This window comes from Coregonus lavaretus, assembly GCF_964263955.1.
Source record: "Coregonus lavaretus genome assembly, chromosome: 6".
In the NCBI taxonomy this organism is placed as follows: domain Eukaryota; kingdom Metazoa; phylum Chordata; class Actinopteri; order Salmoniformes; family Salmonidae; genus Coregonus; species Coregonus lavaretus.
Genome location: NC_139993.1, coordinates 64562560 through 64588495, shown reverse-complemented (window position 1 = coordinate 64588495; position 25936 = coordinate 64562560). Strand labels below are relative to the sequence as shown.

General features: G+C 43.0%; 1 protein-coding gene across 1 annotated transcript in view; it reads right to left on the bottom strand.

Annotated features, from left to right (window-relative positions):
- Positions 1–561: 561 nt before the first annotated feature.
- LOC311131146 (histone deacetylase complex subunit SAP130-like) overlaps positions 562–25936 on the bottom strand; it is a 63311-nt gene continuing 37936 nt past the window's right edge. The window contains exons 17-21 of the mRNA XM_084163982.1: positions 10815–11069; positions 10421–10546; positions 6741–6841; positions 4213–4326; positions 562–3745 (exon numbers count right to left, since the gene is read on the bottom strand). Of these exons, the coding sequence (XP_084020108.1) occupies positions 3587–3745; positions 4213–4326; positions 6741–6841; positions 10421–10546; positions 10815–11069 (755 nt within the window). The 3' untranslated portion in view covers positions 562–3586. The remainder of the gene's footprint in view (positions 3746–4212; positions 4327–6740; positions 6842–10420; positions 10547–10814; positions 11070–25936) is intronic.

Below are 25936 nucleotides of genomic sequence, written 5' to 3'. Positions count from 1 at the left end.
CCTGGTGATGTCACCAGGTAGGCCAAAACTCCATCCCACCAAAAACAAGCTGAAATTTCAGGTGGTCTTTTCAAATAGCTCTTACACTAAAAGGGCATTATAATATTTTTCAACCTCAGTGTGTGACTGCACAGGGCCTTTACAACTGCAAAGTTATCTATGCCTAATGGAAAAATGTGTAGAATTGCAGCATATTAGCTTTGAAGCTGCAACAACAAAACATCTCTCTACCCCATGACAAAAGGTGTAGAATTGCAGGAAATAATCTTGAAAGTGGCAAAATTGTATATCTGATGCCAAGAATCGGGCCTTTTAAATGTTTGTTTTTTTCCCGCCGGGCCCGAGACGTGGTTCGTCCAGCCAGGCACGCGTCATAGTAAAACTCCTTGTAGGCCCATTTTTATCTCACGTGAGCTGTGTTCTGATTCTGTGGGGGTCCCTGATGGATTTGCTATCACAAAAGGGGTCTGTGGCCCCCAAAACGTTTGAGAAACCCCCTGCTCTAGTCTACTCTACAACAATGGGAACAGAACATATCAAAAAAAATTACTGAGAATACAGTTTCCTTGAAGTGGTTTTACTATAACAATAACACAGACAGAAACCCAGGTATAATATCTTGGATTTTCAGGCCCAGAGTGTCTCATCATAACATCTGAAAAAAAAAGCACAACATGTTTTCATGAAGTACAAAACCAACAAAAAAGAATGAGCCAAAAGAGACGATGAAAAAAAACAAAAAAAAACAACGTAAAACACTTTCAACAACTTCTTAAAATTGTGAACACATCTGTTTCTGGCGTTGTAGTTAACACGACAAGCACACCACTTCCTTCCTTCAAGTAAATGTACCTTTTTCTTTAAACCAAAACGCATAATGTCCCGTCTTCAATCACACCATGATAAATGACCCACTATGCTTGTCAGCCATTTCCCAAAACATCCGTATGTAAAACGCTCTATTATACCCAGACTGTCTCGTTCATTATCAAATAAATATCAGAAGACAAACACTGTGAGCCAATATCCTCATCATCATTAAGTCCTGGGTTTGTACATACAGTACAATTAAGCCTGTTGAGATTGCCCTATCTTCCATTATAAGGAATATAACATACAGTGCCTTCGGAAAGTATTCAGACCCCTTGACTTTTTCCACACATTGTTACGTTACAGCCTTATTCTAAAATTTATTAAATTAAAAAAGGTTCCTCAATCTACACACAATACCCCATAATGGCAAAGCGAAAACATTTTTTTATTTTTTTTTTTACATTTTAGCAAATGTGTAAAATAAAAAAACATGTATTCAGACCCTTTGCTATGAGACTCGAAATTGAGGTCAGGTGCATCCTGTTTCCATTGATCATCCTTGATGTTTCTACAACTTGATTGGAGTCCACCTGTGGTAAATTCAATTGATTGGACATGATTTGGAAAGGCACACACCTGTCTATATAAAGGTCCCACAGTTGACAGTGCATGTCAGAGCAAAAACCAAGCCATGAGGTCGAAGGAATTGTCCGTAGAGCTCCGAGACAGGATTGTGTCGAGGCCCAGATCTGGGGAAGGGTACCAAAACATTTCTGCAGCACTGAAGGTCCCCAAGAACACAGTGGCCTCCATCATTCTTAAACGGAAGACGTTTGGAACCACCAAGACTCTTCCTAGAGCTGGCTGCCCGGCCAAACTGAGCAATCAGGGAGGTGACCAAGAACCCGATTGCCACTCTGACAGAGCTCCAGAGTTCCTCTGTGGAGATGGGAGAACCTTCCAGAAGGACAACCATCTCTGCAGCACTCCACCAATCAGGCCTTTATCGTAGAGTGGCCAGACGGAAGCCACTCCTCATTTAAGGCACATGACAGCCCGCTTAGAGTTTGCCAAAAGGCACCTAAAGGACTCAGACCATGAGAAACAAGATTCTCTGGTCTGATAAAACCAAGGTTGAACTCTTTGGCCTGAATGCCAAGCGTCACGTCTGGAGGAAACCTGGTACCATCCCTACGGTGAAGCATGGTGGTGGAAGGATCATGGTGTGGGGATGTTTTTCAGCGGCAGGGACTGGGAGACTAGTCAGGATCGAGAGAAAGATGAACGGAGCAAAGTACAGAGAGATACTTGATGAAAACCTGCTCCAGAGCGCTCAGGACCTCAGACTGGGGCGAAGGTTCACCTTCCAACAGGACAACGACCCTAAGCACACAGCCAAGACAATGCAGGAGTGGCTTCGGGACAAGTCTCTGAATGTCCTTGAGTGGCCCAGCCAGAGCCCAGACTTGAACCCCATTGAACATCTCTGGAGAGACCTGAAGATAGCTGTGCAGCGACGCTCCCCATCCAACCTGACAGAGCTTGAGAGGATCTGCAGAGAAGAATGGGAGAAACTCCCCAAATACAGGTGTGCCAAGCTTGTAGCGTCATACCTAAGAAGACTTGAGGCTGTAATCACTGCCAAAGGTGCTTCAACAAAGTACTGAGTAAAGGGTCTGAACACTTATGTAAATGTGATATTTCAGTTTTTACATTTTTATACATTAGCAAAAATGTCATAAAACCTGTTTTTGCTTTGTCATTATGGGGTATTATGTGTAGATTGATGAGGGGAAAAAACAATTTAATCCATTTTAGAATAAGGCTGTAACGTAACAAAATGTGGAAAAAGGTCAAGGGGTCTGAATACTTTCCGGTACTTTCCTGTACTTGAAACAGAATGTGGCATTTGGCACCACATCGTTTTACCCACAGGCAAGACAATGTGAATGCTGAAATAAGAACAGGACGTTCTCAATAAATATAGAGTATTAAAGATGCGTTCTAAAGGTTTTATATAATTTCAGCCAGTAGTTGTGAAAGTAACGCTCAAAGCGGAACATTGTGGACAACGCCATCCACTTCATATTGATGATGTTACCAATTCCAATTTGTACAATATGTTATGAATTTGTAAGTGCTTAAGATTCCATTCAACCTCGTTTTTTTTGTTGACAAGAAGTAACTTCAATTGAATGACGCCAAAAGAAAAATATAGACCTGAGCTCTGTAAAAGTAAACTAAGAAGAAGGGGCCATCAGGCAGTGTTGTGTTCCAAATGGCACCCTATTCCCTTTATAGTGCACTACTTTTGATCAGGACCCATAGAGCTCTGGTCAAAAGTAGTGCACTATGTAGGGAATAGGGTGCCATTTGGCACACTCACAAAGTGTTGGGTCTTCTTCAGTGAGAAACTATTCCTAGAGGGATTCCTTCCAGCCGGTTGAGTTCTGAGCAACAGGAGGGTTCTAGTTATGTTGTCCAGCTTCAGTCCTCAGCTTCAGTCCTCAGACAGAGATAGAGGGTGATGGTGCGCAGCAGTCATAGCACCACCAGTTCGTTAGCTCAGAGCAGCTCTTCCACCCTGTCCCCCAAAAGGGCAGGGCAGAGGTGGGTCGTGTTCATTAGGCATGTAGCAGCAGCAAAACAGACAAACAGGGAGGGACTACCACCGTGACTTTTCATTTTCATCTTCCGTTGCAAAACGTTTTTAAAACATTGCATGCCCTAATGAACAGACCCATGGTGTTAGTGATGGAGCAGGAAGCCCAGGCTAGGCCCGATCCTTACGTTTCAGTTTGTTAGACTTTTTGACAGCTCCGTTCTTGTTGAGCAGCTTGAGGACCTTGTCTTTGTGATCCAGAACTTTCATCATAGTGTCCCGGGTCTCTGTTACCTGGTCCATCACCAGTTTACAGCGCTGCATGTTACCCTGCACACAGAACCAACATTCAGTTAGTTACATGACAACACCGTAGAAGTATCACACTATTGAGTATCACAGAGGATAAAAAAATAAATGCATTGAAATTGATCCCCACTCAAACTGTGACCGTGATAGACAAACTTGTGACTTTTGTCATGTGAGGATTTCCTCTTGAAGGACAATAAATGTCATCAAACACTCAACCAATCAATCAATCACTGAATCAACCAATCATTCAAACAATCCATGTACCTGTATGAGTTAACTTATATTTTACATTTTAGTCATTTAGCAGACGCTCTTATCCAGAGCGACTTACAGTTAGTGAGTGCATACATTTTTTAATAAAAAAAAAAATCATACTGGCCCCCCCGTGGGAATCGAACCCACAACCCTTGCGTTGCAAGCGCCATGCTCTACCAACTGAGCTACAGGAGGCCATATATGATGTATTTGGTACTAGACCCACACACCTGTATGAGTTCGTTGATGCGGTGCAGCTCGTCGTCGACCCCGGCCCTCTTCTTAGGGATTAGCCCCTCCTGGAGGGACGTCAGTCTGCTATATACATCACGCTCCAGGTTCGACTAGGGGTCAGAGGTCAGAGATCAGCCTGGAGGGACATCAGTCTGCTATATACATCACGCTCCAGGTTCGACTAGGGGTCAGAGATCAGCCTGGAGGGACGTCAGTCTGCTATATACATCATGCTCCAGGTTCGACTAGGGGTCAGAGGTCAGAGATCAGCCTGGAGGGACATCAGTCTGCTATATACATCATGCTCCAGGTTCGACTAGGGGTCAGAGGTCAGAGATCAGCCTGGAGGGACGTCAGTCTGCTATATACAGTGGGGAGAACAAGCATTTGATACACTGCCGATTTTGCAGATTTTCCTACTTACAAAGCATGTAGAGGTCTGTAATTTCTATCATAGGTACACTTCAACTGTGAGAGACGGAATCTAAAACAAACATCCAGAAAATCACATTGTATGATTTTTAAGTATTTTGTTGCATTTTAATGCATGACATAAGTATTTGATCACCTACCAACAAGTAAGAATTCCGGCTCTCACAGACCTGTTCGTTTTTCTTTAAGAAGCCCTCCTGTTCTCCACTCATTACCTGTATTAACTGCACCTGTTTGAACTCGTTACCTGTATAAAAGACACCTGTCCACACACTCAATCAAACAGACTCCAACCTCTCCACAATGGCCAAGACCAGAGAGCTGTGTAAGGACATCAGGGATAAAATTGTAGACCTGCACAAGGCTGGGATGGGCTACAGGACAATAGGCAAGCAGCTTGGTGAGAAGGCAACAACTGTTGGCGCAATTATTAGAAAATGGAAGAAGTCCAAGATGACGGTCAATCACCCTCGGTCTGGGGCTCCATGCAAGATCTCACCTCGTGGGGCATCAATGATCATGAGGTAGGTGAGGGATCAGCCCAGAACTACACGGCAGGACCTGGTCAATGACCTGAAGAGAGCTTGGACCACAGTCTCAAAGAAAACCATTAGTAACACACTACATCGTCATGGATTAAAATCCTGCAGCGCACGCAAGGTCCCCCTGCTCAAGCCAGCGCATGTCCAGGCCCGTCTGAAGTTTGCCAATGACCATCTGGATGATCCAGAGGAGGAATGGGAGAAGGTCATGTGGACTGATGAGACAAAAATATAGCTTTTTGGTCTAAACTCCACTCGCCGTGTTTGGAGGAAGAAGAAGGATGAATACAACCCCAAGAACACCATCCCAACCATGAAGCATGGAGGTGGAAACATCATTCTTTGGGGATGCTTTTCTGCAAAGGGGACAGGACGACTGCACCGTATTGAGGGGAGGATGGATGGGGCCATGTATCGCGAGATCTTGGCCAACAACCTCCTTCCCTCAGTAAGAGCATTGAAGATGGGTCGTGGCTGGGTCTTCCAGCATGACAACGACCCGAAACACACAGCCAGGGCAACTAAGGAGTGGCTCCGTAAGAAGCATCTCAAGGTCCTGGAGTGGCCTAGCCAGTCTCCAGACCTGAACCTAATAGAAAATCTTTGGAGGGAGCTGAAAGTCCGTATTGCCCAGCGACAGCCCCGAAACCTGAAGGATCTGTATGGAGGAGTGGGCCAAAATCCCTGCTGCAGTGTGTGCAAACCTGGTCAAGACCTACAGGAAACGTATGATCTCTGTAATTGCAAACAAAGGTTTCTGTACCAAATATTAAGTTCTGCTTTTCTGATGTATCAAATACTTATGTCATGCAATAAAATGCAAATTAATTACTTAAAAACCATACAATGTGATTTTCTGGATTTTTGTTTTAGATTCCGTCTCTCACAGTTGAAGTGTACCTATGATAAAAATTACAGACCTCTACATGCTTTGTAAGTAGGGAAACCTGCAAAACCGTCAGTGTATCAAATACTTGTTCTCCCCACTGTACATCATGCTCCAGGTTTGAATAGGGGTCAGAGGTCAGAGATCAGCCTGGAGGGACGTCAGTATGCTATATACATCATGCTCCAGGTTCGACTAGGGGTCAGAGATCAGCCTGGAGGGACGTCAGTCTGCTATATACATCATGCTCCAGGTTCGACTAGGGGTCAGAGGTCAGAGATCAGCCTGGAGGGACGTCAGTCTGCTATATACATCACGCTCCAGGTTCGACTAGGGGTCAGAGATCAGCCTGGAGGGACGTCAGTCTGCTATATACATCATGCTCCAGGTTCGACTAGGGGTCAGAGGTCAGAGATCAGCCTGGAGGGACGTCAGTCTGCTATATACATCACGCTCCAGGTTCGACTAGGGGTCAGATGGGTCAGAGGTCAGGGCAAGACGAAAGGGTTCAACAAGACATTAAGGAACACTGACATATGTACTGCATAATACAAGCTCCAAAATATTAATACATATTTCACTGTTTTTCACTAATTAAAATGTCACTAAATGTCCTCTGGTGGCTGCAATGGGAATGAAGACATCTATGGCCATCGGGACTCACCAGCTGCATGAGCTGAGCAACACACAGGTGCATTTTCCATCCTTGAGCTCGACACGCTACTCCTCTCTGGTTAGCCATGTCCTGCAGCGACTCCTTCTCCTCTGGAACATGTTATAAAGCCTTGTTATAAGACATGACCAAATGACGTGCAGCTTATAAAGGATTCATAAACACTACATAAATGTATTACATATCATCTATAACCGTTTGTCATGGTTCATAAATGTGGCATAACCACCAATGTGAAATGTGACATAACCCACTATGTCAAATGTGACATAAACCTGTGCTTTATTAAGGGTGGCATAAGCACCGCTTAATAAAGACCTTATAGATCATATTAAAATTAAGGCTTCACAAAGCAATTATAACCCATCATGCATCTTGGTAGAGCATTGCAACGCCAGGATAGTGGGTTCAATTCCCGGGACCACCCCATACGTAAAAAAATGTATTTCACACATGACTCGAGTCGCTTTTGGATAAAAGCGTCTGCTAAATTGTATATATTATATTACTCTAAAACATTTCCTTCTTGGGTGCAAAGTCAATTTAGACCTGACCTCAACTTCCCCCAAAATGCTGTGCTACAGGATGACACACTAAAGTGCAGTCATGCACAGTAAAACACGTTGGTGTGTTTTTTTTTTTTTTTTTAAACCTACTCCATATACAGTGATTCGCATTGTGGCCGCCAATGGAATGGGTCAAGTAAAAAGACTGCAACACTCTATAATTCAGAGACCCATGAAATGACACCATATATATACACACATTCTACAGACCCTACGGAGTTTTCCCTACAATACTTTTACTACGGCGCCCAGAACAGTTTTTGCTCTATAACCCAATATGTATTCCATATAAAGTGATTTGCATTGTGGGCATTTATATGACCTTGGAACATGTTTTAAAACCCACATTTAATGCAAATGTCACTTCAATATGAACAAATATGAATCATTGTTAATGTTTAGACAATTATTATTCATATATATCATTAATAAATACAGGTTGCTGACAATTTTATACTATTACGTGGGGGACTTTTATTTTGAACATTTCTGAAATTCTGTGACACGGAGGTAAAAAAAAAAATGTTTGTGTGTTGCTGACGAGGCGCTGATCATGTGACGAGTTCGCAAATCAAATTCCCAATTTTGGTGCCAAATCGGACAGCGAAAAAACAAGCTAAACTTAATTTACTGTAATTTAAATTAGTCTGTAGTAGTTGAGTGTTGCATTAGATTACACTGTAGCTACCTCAGTCGTTATTTCAAATTATCGCTAGCTAGCTGAAACGTAGCTAGCTAGCAGGCTCTGCTAAATAAAATAAAAACGTAGATACACATCCACATCTCAGTCACATCATGAGATTTGTAAATGAAAGAGGAACGTAATAATATGAATCGAATGGAGTTTCCCCATCTCCCTCCCCATTTAGAGTTTCTGGCACAGCACAGAAACGCCCTTATCCAGATGGTGTGACAAAGGCATTTCCTCACAGACCTGCTAACTTTCTTTGTTGTTACTTTTAAAAGGTTGGAACCAACATCCAGTTACCTCCAGCAGGAAGAGAGGTGAAGAACCATTCGTCCTCCAGTTCAGGGACAAGCTGCACTGTTCACAGCCCTGTGTAATGTTCAATGTCATTGAAACTTAATCAAAAGGAAATGTATGGTTTAAACATGTCTAATGTTGATTTGTTTTAGCTGTTAAGTGATAATTCCCCTAAGTGTTTACACCATTAAGGCTTTACGAATGTGTTATAGATGACCAAAGGGGGTCTGACTTTAAATGAAGTACAAACGTCATGAGATATAAAGTCTTTATGGATGTGAAACGAAGTATTACAAGACACTACATAATGTGTCAATAAATAGGTTATAAAAGTTCTGCTGATGTTATGAAGGTCCTCATGATCCACGGGTTACTGTAGGGTGGGAGACGTATTTAAATGGGTTGATGGACCTTCAAAGCTTGTGTGTGTGTGTGTGTGTGTGTGTGTGTTTTGGCCTCAGAACAGCCTCAATTCGTTGGGTCATGGACTCTACAAGGTGTCAAAAGCGTTCCACAGGGATGCTGGCCCCATGTTGACTCCAATGCTTCCCACAGTTCTGTCAAGTTGGCTGGATGTCCTTTGGGTGGTGGACCATTCTTGATACACACGGGAAACTGTTGAGCGTGGAAAAACCCAGCAGCGTTGCAGTTCTTGACACAAACCGGTGCGCCTGGCACCTACTACCATACCCAGTTCAAAGGCACTTCAATATTTTGTCTTTCCCATTCACCCTCTGAATGGCACACATACACAATCCATATCTCAACTGTCTCAAGGCTTAAAAATCATTATTTTAACCTGTCTCCTCCCCTTCATCTACACTGATTGAAGTGGATTAAACAAGTGACGTCAAATAAGGGATCATAGCTTTCACCTGGTCAGTCGGTGTCATGTTTTGTATACTACGTGTATAAGCCTGGGATATCAACCATTCAAAGTTGGCCTTGGTGGGAGTGACAATAGAATTCTGTGGGAGTGACCTTGACGAGTAAAAGACTTCTCAACAGCTTCTACCCCCAAGCCATAAGACTCCTGAACAGCTAATCATGGCTACCCAGACTATTTGCACTGCCCCCCCACCCCATCCTTTTTACGCTGCTGCTACTCTGTTAAGTATTTATGCATAGTCACTTTAACTCTACCCACATGTACATATTACCTCAACTACCTCAACTAGCCGGTGCCCCCGCACATTGACTCTGCAACGGTACCCCCCTGTATATATAGCCTCCCTACTGTCACTTTATTTTACTTCTGCTCTTTTTTTCTCAACACTTTTTTTGTTTAAAATAAATACACTGTTGGTTAAGGGCTGTAAGTAAGCATTTCACTGTAATGTCTGCACCTGTTGTATTCGGCGCATGTGACCAATAAAATTTGATTTGATTTGATTTGTCGTCGTCACTAGTTAACACAGTCAGAAAGTCATAATCATTACTAAACCCTGCCCATTTCCACAAAATGTTACTTTAAACGTAACCGTAACTAATGAAGGCCTGGTTTGATGCGTTGGTCCACCAGAGCTTCCGCACATCTGAGATGAGGTGTCATGTGACTAACACTACCTCATTTTAGAGCGTATTCCAATCCTTCGACCCAACATGCCACCCTTTGTAAAGCACATGTTTATGTCATATTCGAACATAGTGGGTTACGTCATATTTGACATTGGTGATTATATCACACAGTTATGACACATTTTATGAACCCATTATAAAGCATGACATAGTTATAGATGCTTCGTAAACACATTTATGTAGTGCTTATGAAGGCTTTATGAAGCCTTTATAAGCTGAACTTCATTTAAAGCGGGACCTAAAAGCTTACACATGCTTATAACAACTTCTCCTCTGAAATACACAACCATAGTTCTCACCAGTGGGTAAAATAACTTATAGTAACATACATAGAGAGACATAATATTAAAAGCCTCATAATAAGCCATTAGAAAGGCTCACACGTGCTTATAACACCTTATACTTGCAGGATAAAATGAGTTCCAGAACATATTTAATGTCCGGATACTTCTTGATAAGATATAGAAAAAAAGGGCGTTGTAAGAAATTAGGAAAATCAGGACATAGTTTTTGTTCAGCGTTCTGATTGGACCAATACTGACCTTTGATCCGGATGTCGCTGTACCTCTGGAAGTGGTGATAGGCTGCCTTCCAGGGGTTCCTATAGTGACGCAGCAGAGTGACAGGTGGGCGTGGCCTGACAGGGATGTAACGCACCCCTTCCTCATCTGAGACGGAATACAGCAATATTATATTAATATGCCATTCCCGGGGATCGAACCCACTACCTTGCTCTACTACAGTATCATGGTTAAAAGAGAGACCATATTTCTGAAGCTTGCAATGAGCTACAAATGTATAGAAGGTAAAATAACACAGTGTTTTTTCAATAAGGAGAATTAGAATTTCACTTTACTTCCTGAATTGGAATTAACTGAAATGTAATTGACCCCACCCTGGTGAGAGCAGCTGTGTAACATAGGGTTAACCACCCACCCACATACTCCCTGGGAGGGGACTCTCTCCTCTCAGCCCTGCTGCCCAGGGGCCTGTGGCCTGTAGCCCTGTCCTCATCTGTACTGTTGGTCTCCACCATCTCAGTCTCCTCGGTGGAGATGACGTGCTGCTGCTTGCGGGGCTTCTTCCTCGGGGAGGCACCAGGGACCAGGTCCCCTGAGGAGGCGGCCCCATTGAGGGACCCAGCTTGGTGGAGGTGGGTGCTGAGGCCCGAGTTCGCCGAGGGCTGGGGCACTGAGGAGAGGAGAGAGACAGACATGTAAATCACAGTACAGGTATGTCAACCAGTTTTACTTCCTTGTTTAAGAAAGATAGATGGGACTGTGGAACTTTCTCAATTCATCTTTACTGGAATCCTCACATTAGGGTGGGGCGACGTCTGAAATGACATCGGCCCATCATTGATATGAGATTGCATTGTCTATTTTTTTTTGTCTTGGGGAGGGGGTGAATTAGCAGGGAAGAACGCAATATACAGTATAATTTGATGCATAATGTAATTCTTATTTAAATTGTTACCAAAGCCACAAACAATCTCATTAAATCATTGTTCAAAACAGTATTAGGCCTATTTATTTTTTTGTCTAGGCTGCAGAATGATTTTCAAATTGGTAGGGCTATTTCTCTTGTCCATTAAAATACTCAGATATAAGTTATATTAGCCTACCTTTTAAAAACTAATATTCTAGCCGTATCAAGTGTAGGCTACTGTTATTTCATCTGGGTAAGCACATCTAACATTCTTTCTTCATTAGGCTGCTTTCAGACAGTTTCAGACTGTTAAAAACAAGGATGTGATGAGATTTAACTAAGTAACTATAGTGTAGCCTTCACTTAGTATCTATAGTGTAGCCTGCCTTCACTTAGTAACTATAGAATAGCCTGCCTTCACTTAGTAACTATATAATAGCCTGCCTTCACTTAGTAACTATAGTGTAGCCTGCCTTCACGTAGTAACTATAGTGTAGCCTGCCTTCACGTAGTAACTATAGTGTAGCCTGCCTTCACTTAGTAACTATAGAATAGCCTGCCTTCACATAGTAACTATAGTGTAGCCTGCCTTCACGTAGTAACTATAGTGTAGCCTGCCTTCACTTAGTAACTATAGAATAGCATGCCTTCACATAGTAACTATATAATAGCCTGCCTTCACTTAGTAACTATAGTGTAGCCTGCCTTCACTTAGTAACTATAGTGTAGCCTGCCTTCACTTAGTAACTATAGAATAGCCTTTACTTAGTAACTATAGAATATCCTTCACTTAGTAACTATAGACTAGCCTGCCTTCACTTAGTAACTATAGAATAGCCTTCACTTAGTAACTATAGAATAGCCTGCCTTCACTTAGTAACTATAGAATAGCCTGCCTTCACTTAGTAACTATAGAATAGCCTGCCTTCACTTAGTAACTATAGAATAGCCTGCCTTCACTTAGTAACTATAGAATAGCCTGCCTTCACTTAGTAACTATAGTGTAGCCTGCCTTCACTTAGTAACTATAGAATAGCCTGCCTTCACTTAGTAACTATATAATAGCCTGCCTTCACTTAGTAACTATATAATAGCCTGCCTTCACTTAGTAACTATAGTGTAGCCTGCCTTCACTTAGTAACTATAGAATAGCCTTCACTTAGTAACTATAGAATAGCCTGCCTTCACTTAGTAACTATAGAATAGCCTGCCTTCACTTAGTAACTATAGTGTAGCCTGCCTTCACTTAGTAACTCTAGTGTAGCCTGCCTTCACTTAGTAACTCTAGTGTAGCCTGCCTTCACTTAGTAACTATAGAATAGCCTGCCTTCACTTAGTAACTATAGAATATCCTGCCTTCACTTAGTAACTATAGAATAGCCTGCCTTCAATTAGTAACTCTAGTGTAGCCTGCCTTCACTTAGTAACTCTAGTGTAGTCTGCCTTCACGTAGTAACTATAGAATAGCCTGCCTTCACTTAGTAACTATAATGTAGCCTGCCTTCACTTAGTAACTATAGAATAGCCTGCCTTCACTTAGTAACTCTAGTGTAGCCTGCCTTCACTTAGTAACTCTAGTGTAGTCTGCCTTCACTTAGTAACTATAGAATAGCCTGCCTTCACTTAGTAACTAGAGTAGCCTGCCTTCACTTAGTAACTATAGAATAGCCTGCCTTCACTTAGTAACTCCAGTGTAGCCTGCCTTCACTTAGTAACTATAGAATTGCCTGCCTTCACTTAGTAACTCCAGAGTAGCCTGCCTTCACTTAGTAACTATAGAATTGCCTGCCTTCACTTAGTAACTATAGAGTAGCCTGCCTTCACTTAGTAACTATAGAATAGCCTGCCTTCACTTAGTAACTCCAGTGTAGCCTGCCTTCACTTAGTAACTATAGAATTGCCTGCCTTCACTTAGTAACTCCAGTGTAGTCTGCCTTCACTTAGTAACTATAGAATTGCCTGCCTTCACTTAGTAACTATAGAGTAGCCTGCCTTCACTTAGTAACTCCAGTGTAGCCTGCATTCACTTAGTAACTATAGAGTAGCCTGCCTTCACTTAGTAACTATAGTGTAGCCTGCCTTCACTTAGTAACTCTAGTGTAGCCTGCCTTCACTTAGTAACTATAGTGTAGCCTGCCTTCACTTAGTAACTATAGTGTAGCCTGCCTTCACTTAGTAACTCCAGTGTAGTCTGCCTTCACTTAGAAACTATAGAATAGCCTGCCTTCACTTAGTAACTATAGAGTAGCCTGCCTTCACTTAGTAACTATAGAATAGCCTGCCTTCACTTAGTAACTCCAGAGTAGTCTGCCTTCACTTAGTAACTATAGAATTGCCTGCCTTCACTTAGTAACTATAGAGTAGCCTGCCTTCACTTAGTAACTATAGAATAGCCTGCCTTCACTTAGTAACTCCAGTGTAGTCTGCCTTCACTTAGTAACTATAGAATTGCCTGCCTTTACTTAGTAACTATAGAGTAGCCTGCCTTCACTTAGTAACTATAGAATAGCCTGCCTTCACTTAGTAACTATAGAATAGCCTGCCTTCACTTAGTAACTATAGAATAGCCTGCCTTCACTTAGTAACTCTAGTGTAGCCTGCCTTCACTTAGTAACTCCAGTGTAGCCTGCCTTCACTTAGTAACTATAGAATAGCCTGCCTTCACTTAGTAACTCCAGTGTAGCCTGCCTTCACTTAGTAACTATAGAATTGCCTGCCTTCACTTAGTAACTATAGAGTAGCCTGCCTTCACTTAGTAACTATAGAATAGCCTGCCTTCACTTAGTAACTCCAGTGTAGCCTGCCTTCACTTAGTAACTATAGAATTGCCTGCCTTCACTTAGTAACTCCAGTGTAGTCTGCCTTCACTTAGTAACTATAGAATTGCCTGCCTTCACTTAGTAACTATAGAGTAGCCTGCCTTCACTTAGTAACTCCAGTGTAGCCTGCATTCACTTAGTAACTATAGAGTAGCCTGCCTTCACTTAGTAACTAGTGTAGCCTGCCTTCACTTAGTAACTCCAGTGTAGTCTGCCTTCACTTAGAAACTATAGAATAGCCTGCCTTCACTTAGTAACTATAGAATAGCCTGCCTTCACTTAGTAACTCTAGTGTAGCCTGCCTTCACTTAGTAACTCTAGTGTAGTCTGCCTTCACTTAGTAACTATAGAATAGCCTGCCTTCACTTAGTAACTATAGAGTAGCCTGCCTTCACTTAGTAACTATAGAGTAGCCTGCCTTCACTTAGTAACTATAGAATAGCCTGTCTTCACTTAGTAACTCTAGTGTAGCCTGCCTTCACTTAGTAACTCTAGTGTAGTCTGCCTTCACTTAGTAACTCTAGTGTAGCCTGCCTTCACTTAGTAACTATAGAATAGCCTGCCTTCACTTAGTAACTCCAGAGTAGTCTGCCTTCACTTAGTAACTATAGAATTGCCTGCCTTCACTTAGTAACTATAGAGTAGCCTGCCTTCACTTAGTAACTATAGAATAGCCTGCCTTCACTTAGTAACTCCAGTGTAGTCTGCCTTCACTTAGTAACTATAGAATTGCCTGCCTTTACTTAGTAACTATAGAGTAGCCTGCCTTCTCTTAGTAACTATAGAATAGCCTGCCTTCACTTAGTAACTATAGAATAGCCTGCCTTCACTTAGTAACTATAGAATAGCCTGCCTTCACTTAGTAACTCTAGTGTAGCCTGCCTTCACTTAGTAACTCCAGTGTAGCCTGCCTTCACTTAGTAACTATAGAATAGCCTGCCTTCACTTAGTAACTCCAGTGTAGCCTGCCTTCACTTAGTAACTATAGAATTGCCTGCCTTCACTTAGTAACTATAGAGTAGCCTGCCTTCACTTAGTAACTATAGAATAGCCTGCCTTCACTTAGTAACTCCAGTGTAGCCTGCCTTCACTTAGTAACTATAGAATTGCCTGTCTTCACTTAGTAACTCCAGTGTAGTCTGCCTTCACTTAGTAACTATAGAATTGCCTGCCTTCACTTAGTAACTATAGAGTAGCCTGCCTTCACTTAGTAACTCCAGTGTAGCCTGCATTCACTTAGTAACTATAGAGTAGCCTGCCTTCACTTAGTAACTATAGTGTAGCCTGCCTTCACTTAGTAACTCCAGTGTAGTCTGCCTTCACTTAGAAACTATAGAATAGCCTGCCTTCACTTAGTAACTATAGAATAGCCTGCCTTCACTTAGTAACTCTAGTGTAGCCTGCCTTCACTTAGTAACTCTAGTGTAGTCTGCCTTCACTTAGTAACTATAGAATAGCCTGCCTTCACTTAGTAACTATAGAGTAGCCTGCCTTCACTTAGTAACTATAGAGTAGCCTGCCTTCACTTAGTAACTATAGAATAGCCTGTCTTCACTTAGTAACTCTAGTGTAGCCTGCCTTCACTTAGTAACTCTAGTGTAGTCTGCCTTCACTTAGTAACTCTAGTGTAGCCTGCCTTCACTTAGTAACTATAGAATAGCCTGCCTTCACTTAGTAACTATAGAGTAGCCTGCCTTCACTTAGTAACTATAGAATAGCCTGCCTTCACTTAGTAACTCCAGTGTAGCCTGCCTTCACTTAGTAACTATAGAATAGCCTGCCTTCACTTAGTAACTCCAGTGTAGTCTGCCTTCACTTAGTAACTATAGAATAGCCTGCCTTCACTTAGTAACTATAGAATAGCCTGCCTTCACTTAGTAACTATATAATAGCCTGCCTTCACTTAGTAACTATAGAGTAGCCTGCCTTCACTTAGTAACTATAGAATAGCCTGCCTTCACTTAGTAACTCCAGTGTAGCCTGCCTTCACTTAGTAACTATAGAATTGCCTGCCTTCACTTAGTAACTCCAGTGTAGTCTGCCTTCACTTAGTAACTATAGAATTGCCTGCCTTCACTTAGTAACTACAGAGTAGCCTGCCTTCACTTAGTAACTATAGAATAGCCTGCCTTCACTTAGTAACTCCAGTGTAGTCTGCCTTCACTTAGTAACTCTAGTGTAGCCTGCCTTCACTTAGTAACTATAGAATAGCCTGCCTTCACTTAGTAACTATAGAGTAGCCTGCCTTCACTTAGTAACTATATAATTGCCTGCCTTCACTTAGTAACTCCAGTGTAGTCTGCCTTCACTTAGTAACTATAGAATAGCCTGCCTTCACTTAGTAACTATAGAGTAGCCTGCCTTCACTTAGTAACTATAGAATAGCCTGCCTTCACTTAGTAACTATAGAATAGCCTGCCTTCACTTAGTAACTATATAATAGCCTGCCTTCACTTAGTAACTATAGAGTAGCCTGCCTTCACTTAGTAACTATAGAATAGCCTGCCTTCACTTAGTAACTCCAGTGTAGCCTGCCTTCACTTAGTAACTATAGAATTGCCTGCCTTCACTTAGTAACTCCAGTGTAGTCTGCCTTCACTTAGTAACTATAGAATTGCCTGCCTTCACTTAGTAACTACAGAGTAGCCTGCCTTCACTTAGTAACTATAGAATAGCCTGCCTTCACTTAGTAACTCCAGTGTAGCCTGCCTTCACTTAGTAACTATATAATTGCCTGCCTTCACTTAGTAACTCCAGTGTAGTCTGCCTTCACTTAGTAACTATAGAATTGCCTGCCTTCACTTAGTAACTATAGAGTAGCCTGCCTTCACTTAGTAACTATAGAATAGCCTGCCTTCACTTAGTAACTATAGAATAGCCTGCCTTCACTTAGTAACTATATAATAGCCTGCCTTCACTTAGTAACTATAGAATAGCCTGCCTTCACTTAGTAACTATAGAATAGCCTGCCTTCACTTAGTAACTCTAGTGTAGCCTGCCTTCACTTAGTAACTCTAGTGTAGTCTGCCTTCACTTAGTAACTATAGAATAGCCTGCCTTCACTTAGTAACTATAGAGTAGCCTGCCTTCACTTAGTAACTATAGAATAGCCTGCCTTCACTTAGTAACTCTAGTGTAGCCTGCCTTCACTTAGTAACTCTAGTGTAGTCTGCCTTCACTTAGTAACTCTAGTGTAGTCTGCCTTCACTTAGTAACAATAGAATAGCCTGCCTTCACTTAGTAACTATAGAGTAGCCTGCCTTCACTTAGTAACTCTAGAATAGCCTGCCTTCACTTAGTAACTCCAGTGTAGCCTGCCTTCACTTAGTAACTATAGAATAGCCTGCCTTCACTTAGTAACTATAGAGTAGCCTGCCTTCACTTAGTAACTATAGAATAGCCTGCCTTCACTTAGTAACTCCAGTGTAGCCTGCCTTCACTTAGTAACTATAGAATTGCCTGCCTTCACTTAGTAACTCCAGTGTAGTCTGCCTTCACTTAGTAACTATAGAGTAGCCTGCCTTCACTTAGTAACTATAGAGTAGCCTGCCTTCACTTAGTAACTATAGAATAGCCTGCCTTCACTTAGTAACTCTAGTGTAGCCTGCCTTCACTTAGTAACTCTAGTGTAGTCTGCCTTCACTTAGTAACTATAGAATAGCCTGCCTTCACTTAGTAACTCTAGTGTAGCCTGCCTTCACTTAGTAACTCCAGTGTAGCCTGCCTTCACTTAGTAACTATAGAATTGCCTGCCTTCACTTAGTAACTCCAGTGTAGTCTGCCTTCACTTAGCAACTATAGAGTAGCCTGCCTTCACTTAGTAACTATAGAATAGCCTGCCTTCACTTAGTAACTATAGAATAGCCTGCCTTCACTTAGTAACTATAGAATAGCCTGCCTTCACTTAGTAACTCCAGTGTAGCCTGCCTTCACTTAGTAACTATAGAATTGCCTGCCTTCACTTAGTAACTATAGAGTAGCCTGCCTTCACTTAGTAACCATAGAATAGCCTGCCTTCACTTAGTAACTATAGTGTAGCCTGCCTCCACTTAGTAACTATAGAATAGCCTGCCTTCACTTAGTAACTATAGAGTAGTCTGCCTTCACTTAGTAACTATAGAATAGCCTGCCTTCACTTAGTAACTCCAGTGTAGTCTGCCTTCACTTAGCAACTATAGAGTAGCCTGCCTTCACTTAGTAACTATAGAATAGCCTGCCTTCACTTAGCAACTATAGTGTAGTCTGCCTTCACTTAGTAACTATAGAGTAGCCTGCCTTCACTTAGTAACTATAGAATAGCCTGCCTTCACTTAGTAACTATAGAATAGCCTGCCTTCACTTAGTAACTATAGAATAGCCTGCCTTCACTTAGTAACTCTAGTGTAGCCTGCCTTCACTTAGTAACTCTAGTGTAGTCTGCCTTCACTTAGTAACTATAGAATAGCCTGCCTTCACTTAGTAACTATAGAGTAGCCTGCCTTCACTTAGTAACCATAGAATAGCCTGCCTTCACTTAGTAACTATAGTGTAGCCTGCCTCCACTTAGTAACTATAGAATAGCCTGCCTTCACTTAGTAACCATAGAATAGCCTGCCTTCACTTAGTAACTATAGTGTAGCCTGCCTCCACTTAGTAACTATAGAATAGCCTGCCTTCACTTAGTAACTATAGTGTAGCCTGCCTCCACTTAGTAACTATAGAATAGCCTGCCTTCACTTAGTAACTATAGAATAGCCTGCCTTCACTTAGTAACTATAGTGTAGCCTGCCTTAGTTAAATCTGGAAAAAAACTATGGCTGACTTTGTGGGAAAGAAAATCATGTCTGTTTAATAGTTTTTCGTTTTCAGGCCTAATGACAAATGTGAGCAAGAAGACGCGACAAGTCACTTGCAGAATATGCAAAAAGATGATCAGGGCAAAGGACGGACAGACTACAAACCTCCACCGTCCTGCTGAGTTCGCTACTCTGGGGAAGAAAAGGTGAACAGAAACCTTAAGGTAGGCCTGAGACATGGTCAAACTCAACTAGGGATGTGCATCTTTCCCTTTCAAGATGATTCGATACATATCTAGATACATGGGCTCCGATACGATACAGGAACGATACGTTTAGTTTGAAACGATTCGGTTTCATTAGAGGAACGAAACGATGCGATTCGATGCACTAACATTTGCTGCATGAGGCACATGAGCCCCCCCACCCCCCCCCCCCGTTTGGAAAGCAAATGGCTACTGCTGTAAAAGAGATGACGATGAAAATAATCCAATCTATCATTTAGTTATCAAAATTCTTAACTTAATTGAGTGAACAGTAGCCTTATTGGCATCAGCGAGAACACCGTCCATATCCCCAGATAGTGTGCATATTCACCGTCTTTATCATTGGTGCCACTTTTGTTTGTTTTTGGACAATAATTTCCTCCTCCAGGTTGTTAGTATAGTATTTGTGTCTCTCATTTTCGTAGGCCGATTATATGGATCAGACGACATCGGTTTTATTGATCTGTTTGCCAGGTGTCAGCAGAGTAGGCTACCCTGTAATTTTTGTAGTATAAAATAATAATGTGTGAGCACACTTTAGTGTCCCGCACAAGTAAGAAATGACATCTACTTTCACCCTGGGAAGGTGTTTCACCTGTGCTGGCCCAGGTGCTATTTAAGAGTGGCTGGCCCAGGTGCTATTTAAGAGTGGCTGGCCCAGGTGCTATTTAAGAGTGGCTGGCCCAGGTGCTATTTAAGAGTGGCTGGCCCAGGTGCTATTTAAGAGTGGCTGGCCCAGGTGCTATTTAAGAGTGGCTGGCCCAGGTGCTATTTAAGAGTGGCTGGCCCAGGTGCTATTTAAGAGTGGCTGGCCCAGGTGCTATTTAAGAGTGGCTGGCCCAGGTGCTATTTAAGAGTGGCTGGCCCAGGTGCTATTTAAGAGTGGCTGGCCCAGGTGCTATTTAAGAGTGGCTGGCCCAGGTGCTATTTAAGAGTGGCTGGCCCAGGTGCTATTTAAGAGTGGCTGGCCCAGGTGCTATTTAAGAGTGGCTGGCCCAGGTGCTATTTAAGAGTGGCTGGCCCAGGTGCTATTTAAGAGTGGCTGGCCCAGGTGCTATTTAAGAGTGGCTGGCCCAGGTGCTATTTAAGAGTGGCTGGCCCAGGTGCTATTTAAGAGTGGCTGGCCCAGGTGCTATTTAAGAGTGGCTGGCCCAGGTGCTATTTAAGAGTGGCTGGCCCAGGTGCTATTTAAGAGTGGCTGGCCCAGGTGCTATTTAAGAGTGGCTGGCCCAGGTGCTATTTAAGAGTGGCTGGCCCAGGTGCTATTTAAGAGTGGCTGGCCCAGGTGCTATTTAAGAGTGGCTGGCCCAGGTGCTATTTAAGAGTGGCTGGCCCAGGTGCTATTTAAGAGTGGCTGGCCCAGGTGCTATTTAAGAGTGGCTGGCCCAGGTGCTATTTAAGAGTGGCTGGCCCAGGTGCTATTTAAGAGTGGCTGGCCCAGGTGCTATTTAAGAGTGGCTGGCCCAGGTGCTATTTAAGAGTGGCTGGCCCAGGTGCTATTTAAGAGTGGCTGGCCCAGGTGCTATTTAAGAGTGGCTGGCCCAGGTGCTATTTAAGAGTGGCTGGCCCAGGTGCTATTTAAGAGTGGCTGGCCCAGGTGCTATTTAAGAGTGGCTGGCCCAGGTGCTATTTAAGAGTGGCTGGCCCAGCGCTCCAGCTGTCTTGAGAGATGTGGAGGGTCAACGCCTTTATAGTTGGCTTTTTTGGTTTGCTTCCTGTCTTTAAGTTTGATGTGGGTTTTTCCTTTGTTTGCCAAATTTAGTGGGCGCTCATGGTGGTCGTCTTTTAGGACCCAGTTGTTGTCGCTGGTCAACCTTCAGTGGACACCCCCATGAGTGTCTTTCAGAACCCCTCCTAAAACCCCACCTGTTTCGTTTTGGTTGTTGGTCAGTGACTCTTGGTTAGCTCCCCCTTCTGTTTGAGCGACATTTTTGGTTTTGGTTATCTTCCTGGGGAACGTAACACATCGGTGTGCATCGGTGTGATTTTAACCAATTATAAAAGTTGGCATTGCCTACTGATGGGTTCTGACTTAGAAACTTGAAAACATCCTTAATCATGTCACAGAGGGAGAGAGAGGAATGCAGTACTGTCAGAACATGTCGTTGTTAGACATCAGGGATCCTAAGAGAAAGAGGAGGGTCACAGATTGGTACAGGACAGCTCTGAGTGGGGAGGATGGAGCTCTGAGGGGGGAGGAGGGAGGAATTCGGGCCGAGGTCAGGTCAGATGAAGTGAGAAAGAACAGTCATCGCTAAAGTTCTGTCTAGCAACAGAGATGTATTGGCTGACCAGATGTGTGAGGAGGAGACTCCGCATAGGAAGGGTTAAATATCAGCGCTTGTGTGAATATGTTTTTGTCTGTGTAGCTGTGTGACCCAGTGGGAGAATAAACTTGGTTTGAGCTTTACTCGGCGTCCATATGGTTTTTTACTCTGGTTATTTTGAATCTAACACTACCAATTGTCTACTAATTGGTTGATGATGTCTTGAAAACACTTATCTTCCTCCATCTTTTTTTTTGCTACAAAACACAAACGTGCAACAAATGTTGATGTTGGGGTGGTGCTGGAGATGATGAATATGAAGTTGTTCCTTTCATTCCCACCTCACTTTGTAAAAGCCTTCCTCCACTGCTTCTTCACATGCCTCCTCTCCCAGATTAGGGGTTCTATCTCAACCTGCCTCCTCTCCCAGATTAGGCGTTCTATCTCAACCTGCCTCCTCTCCCAGATTAGGGGTTCTATCTCAACCTACCTTCTCTCCCAGATTAGGGGTTCATTCTCAACCTGCCTCCTCTCCCAGATTAGGGGTACTATCTCAACCTACCTCCTCTCCCAGATTAGGGGTTCTATCTCAACCTGCCTCCTCTCCCAGATTAGGGGTTCTATCTCAACCTACCTCCTCTCCCAGATTAGGGGTTCATTCTCAACCTGCCTCCTCTCCCAGATTAGGGGTTCTATCTCAACCTACCTCCTCTCACAGATTAGGGGTTCTATCTCAACCTACCTCCTGAACTTGCTCTGTCGGTGGTATGGCAATAGCACCGCCCTTGACCGCAAAGCGCTACAGAGGGACCTCTATACCAGGACAGACCAGTACGTCACTGGGGCCAAGCTCCCTGCCATCCAGGACCTCTATACCAGGACAGACCAGTACGTCACTGGGGCCGAGCTCCCTGCCATCCAGGACCTCTATACCAGGACAGCCCAGTACATCCCTGGGGCCGAGCTCCCTGCCATCCAGAACATCTATATCAGGACAGCCCAGTACATCACTGGGGCCGAGCTCCCTGCCATCCAGGACCTCTATATCAGGACAGCCCAGTACATCACTGGGGCCGAGCTCCCTGCCATCCAGGACCTCTATACCAGGCGGTGTCAGAGGAAGGCCTGAAAAATTGCCAAAGACTCCAGCCACCCAAGCCATAGACTGTTCACTCTGCTACCATCTGACAAACGGTACCGGAGTGTCGGCTCTCAGACCAACATGCTCTGAGACAGCTTCTACCCCCAACAAGACTGCTAAATAGCCATACTGCTAAATAGTTCATTAACTATCTCCACTGACACACAGTTACTTTACCCTGCCTTCATGTACATATCTAGCTCAAATACCTTATTATTATCTATCCTGATGCCTAGTCACTGTACCCTGCCTTCATGTACATATCTACCTCAAATACCTTATTATTATCTATCCTGATGCCTAGTCACTTTACCCTGCCTTCATGTACATATCTACCTCAAATACCTTATTATTATCTATCCTGATGCCTAGTCACTTTACCCTGCCTTCATGTACATATCTACCTCAAATACCTTATTATTATCTATCCTGATGCCTAGTCACTTTACCCAGCCTTCATGTACATATCTACCTCAAATACCTTATTATTATCTATTCTGATGCCTAGTCACTTTACCCAGCCTTCATGTACATATCTACCTCAAATACCTTATTATTATCTATCCTGATGCCTAGTCACTTTACCCAGCCTTTATGTACATATCTACCTCAAATACCTTATTATTATCTATCCTGATGCCTAGTCAGTCACTTTACCCTGCCTTCATGTACATATCTACCTCAAATACCTTATTATTATCTATCCTGATGCCTAGTCACTTTACCCTGCCTTCATGTACATATCTACCTCAAATACCTTATTATTATCTATCCTGATGCCTAGTCACTTTACCCAGCCTTCATGTACAAATCTACCTCAAATACCTTATTATTATCTATCCTGATGCCTAGTCACTTTACCCTGCCTTCATGTACATATATACCTCAAATACCTTATTATTATCTATCCTGATGCCTAGTCACTTTACCCAGCCTTTATGTACATATCTACCTCAAATACCTTATTATTATCTATCCTGATGCCTAGTCAGTCACTTTACCCTGCCTTCATGTACATATCTACCTCAAATACCTTATTATGATCTATCCTGATGCCTAGTCACTTTACCCTGCCTTCATGTACATATCTACCTCAAATACCTTATTATTATCTATCCTGATGCCTAGTCAGTCACTTTACCCTGCCTTCATGTACATATCTACCTCAAATACCTTATTATCTATCCTGATGACTAGTCACTTTACCCTGCCTTCATGTACAGTACCAGTCAAAAGGTTGGACACACCTACTCATTCCAGGGTTTTTCTTAATTTTTTACTATTTTCTACATTGTAGAATAACAGTGAAGACATCAAAACTATGAAATAACACATATAGAATCATGTAGTATCCAAAAAAGTGTTAAATCAAAATATATTTGATATTTTTCAAATAGCCACCCTTTGCCTTGATGACAGCTTTGCACACTCGTGGTCCTCTGTAGCTCAGCTGGTAGAGCACGGCGCTTGTAACGCCAAGGTAGTGGGTTCGATCCCCGGGACCGGGGTCGATCCCCGGGACCACCCATACGCAAAAATGTATGCACGCATGACTGTAAGTCGCTTTGGATAAAAGCGTCTGCTAAATGGCATATTATTATTATTATTATTCTCTCAACCAGCTTCACCTGGAATGCTTTTCCAACAGTCCCTGTTTCGCCCTCCAATAAACTTTTCTTTCCTTGGCGTATTTTAAAGCCCTTTGAAGATGTTACTTTCTTTCTTCCAGCCGCAGGAACAAACCGGTTGTTGATTTTCTTGTAAAGTTCTCTTCTTCCTCCCTAGTCTTTTGTGTTCCTTTTTTTCTGCTCTGTAACCGTGTTATCCATTGATGAATCATCTTCTGCTCTGTAACCGTGTTATCCATTGATGAATCATCTTCTGCTCTGTAACCGTGTTATCCATTGATGAATCATCTTCTGCTCTGTAACCGTGTTATCCATTGATGAATCATCTTCTGCTCTGTAATCGTGTTATCATTTGATGACTCATCTACTGCTCTCGCAGACTCAAGGGGTATTTTTATTTAGTTCTGTTCGTAGCCATTGGTGGGTGTCTCCAACATACTGGTTCAGCATTGGACTGACAGCTAATAAATACAAATACAAAATTCATGAGCATTAACCGAAAAAAGAAAAAAACATGCTCTGGTGTTGAGACACGAATAGGGACAGAGCAGATACAGCATTGAGGTTTTCAAGTGGGCACCTTCCATCCTTAATGTTTCATTGATGATCCCACGACATCTCAAAAAGGCTCAACACTAACTCCCGCTGTACCTGTCTAGTTTTCTCCCCGTTCGCTTTGGGGCCCAGCTGGGGTCTTTCCCTCTTCAGCCAGAGCCATTGGCTACTCCTTTTGCAGCACCTGATGTTGTCTTAATGGTTTGGCGAAGGGCTTGGCCGCAGATCAAGAATGTTATAAATACACTGAACATGAACAAAACGACAACAACTTCAAAGATTTTACCGAGTTACAGTTCATATGAGGTAATCAGTCAATTAAAATAAATAAATAAGTTCCTAATCTATGGATTTCACATGACTGGGAATACAGATATGCATCTGTTGGTCACAGATACCTTTTCCAAAAAAAGGTAGGGGCATGGATCAGAAAACCAGTCAGTATCTGGTGTGACCACCATTTGCCTCATGCAAGGCGACACATCTCCTTTGCATAGAGTTGATCAGGCTGTTGATTGTGGCCTGTGAAATGTTGTCCCACTCCTCTTCAATGGCTGTGCGAAGTTGCTGGATATTGGCGGGTACTGGAATATGCCTGGTGAGTAGGCAGGCCATGGAAGAACTGGGACATTTTCAGCTTCCAGGAATTGTGTACAGATCCTTGCAACATGGGGCCGTGCATTATCATGCTGAAACATGAGGTGATGGCAGTGGATGAATGGCACGACAATGGGCCTCAGGATCTCGTCACGGTATCGCTGTGCATTCAAATTGCCATCGATAAAATGCAATTGTGTTAATTGTCCGTAGCTTATGCCTGCCCATACCATAACCCCACCATTGGGCACACTGTTCACAACATTGACATCAGCAAACATGCGGTCTGCCATCTGTCCGGTACAGTTGAAACCGGGATTCATCTGTGAAGAGCACACTTCTCCAGCGTGCCAGTGGCCATCGAAGGAGAACATTTGCCCACTGAAGTCGATTTACGACGCAGAACTGCAGTCAGGTCAAGACCCTTGGTGAGGACGATGAGCACGCAGATGAGCTTCCCTGAGACGGTTTCTGACAGTTTGTGCAGAAATTCTTCGGGTTCTGCAAACCCACAGTTTCATCAGCTGTCCGGGTGGCTGGTCTCAGACGATCCCGCAGGTGAAGAAGCTGGATGTGGAGGTC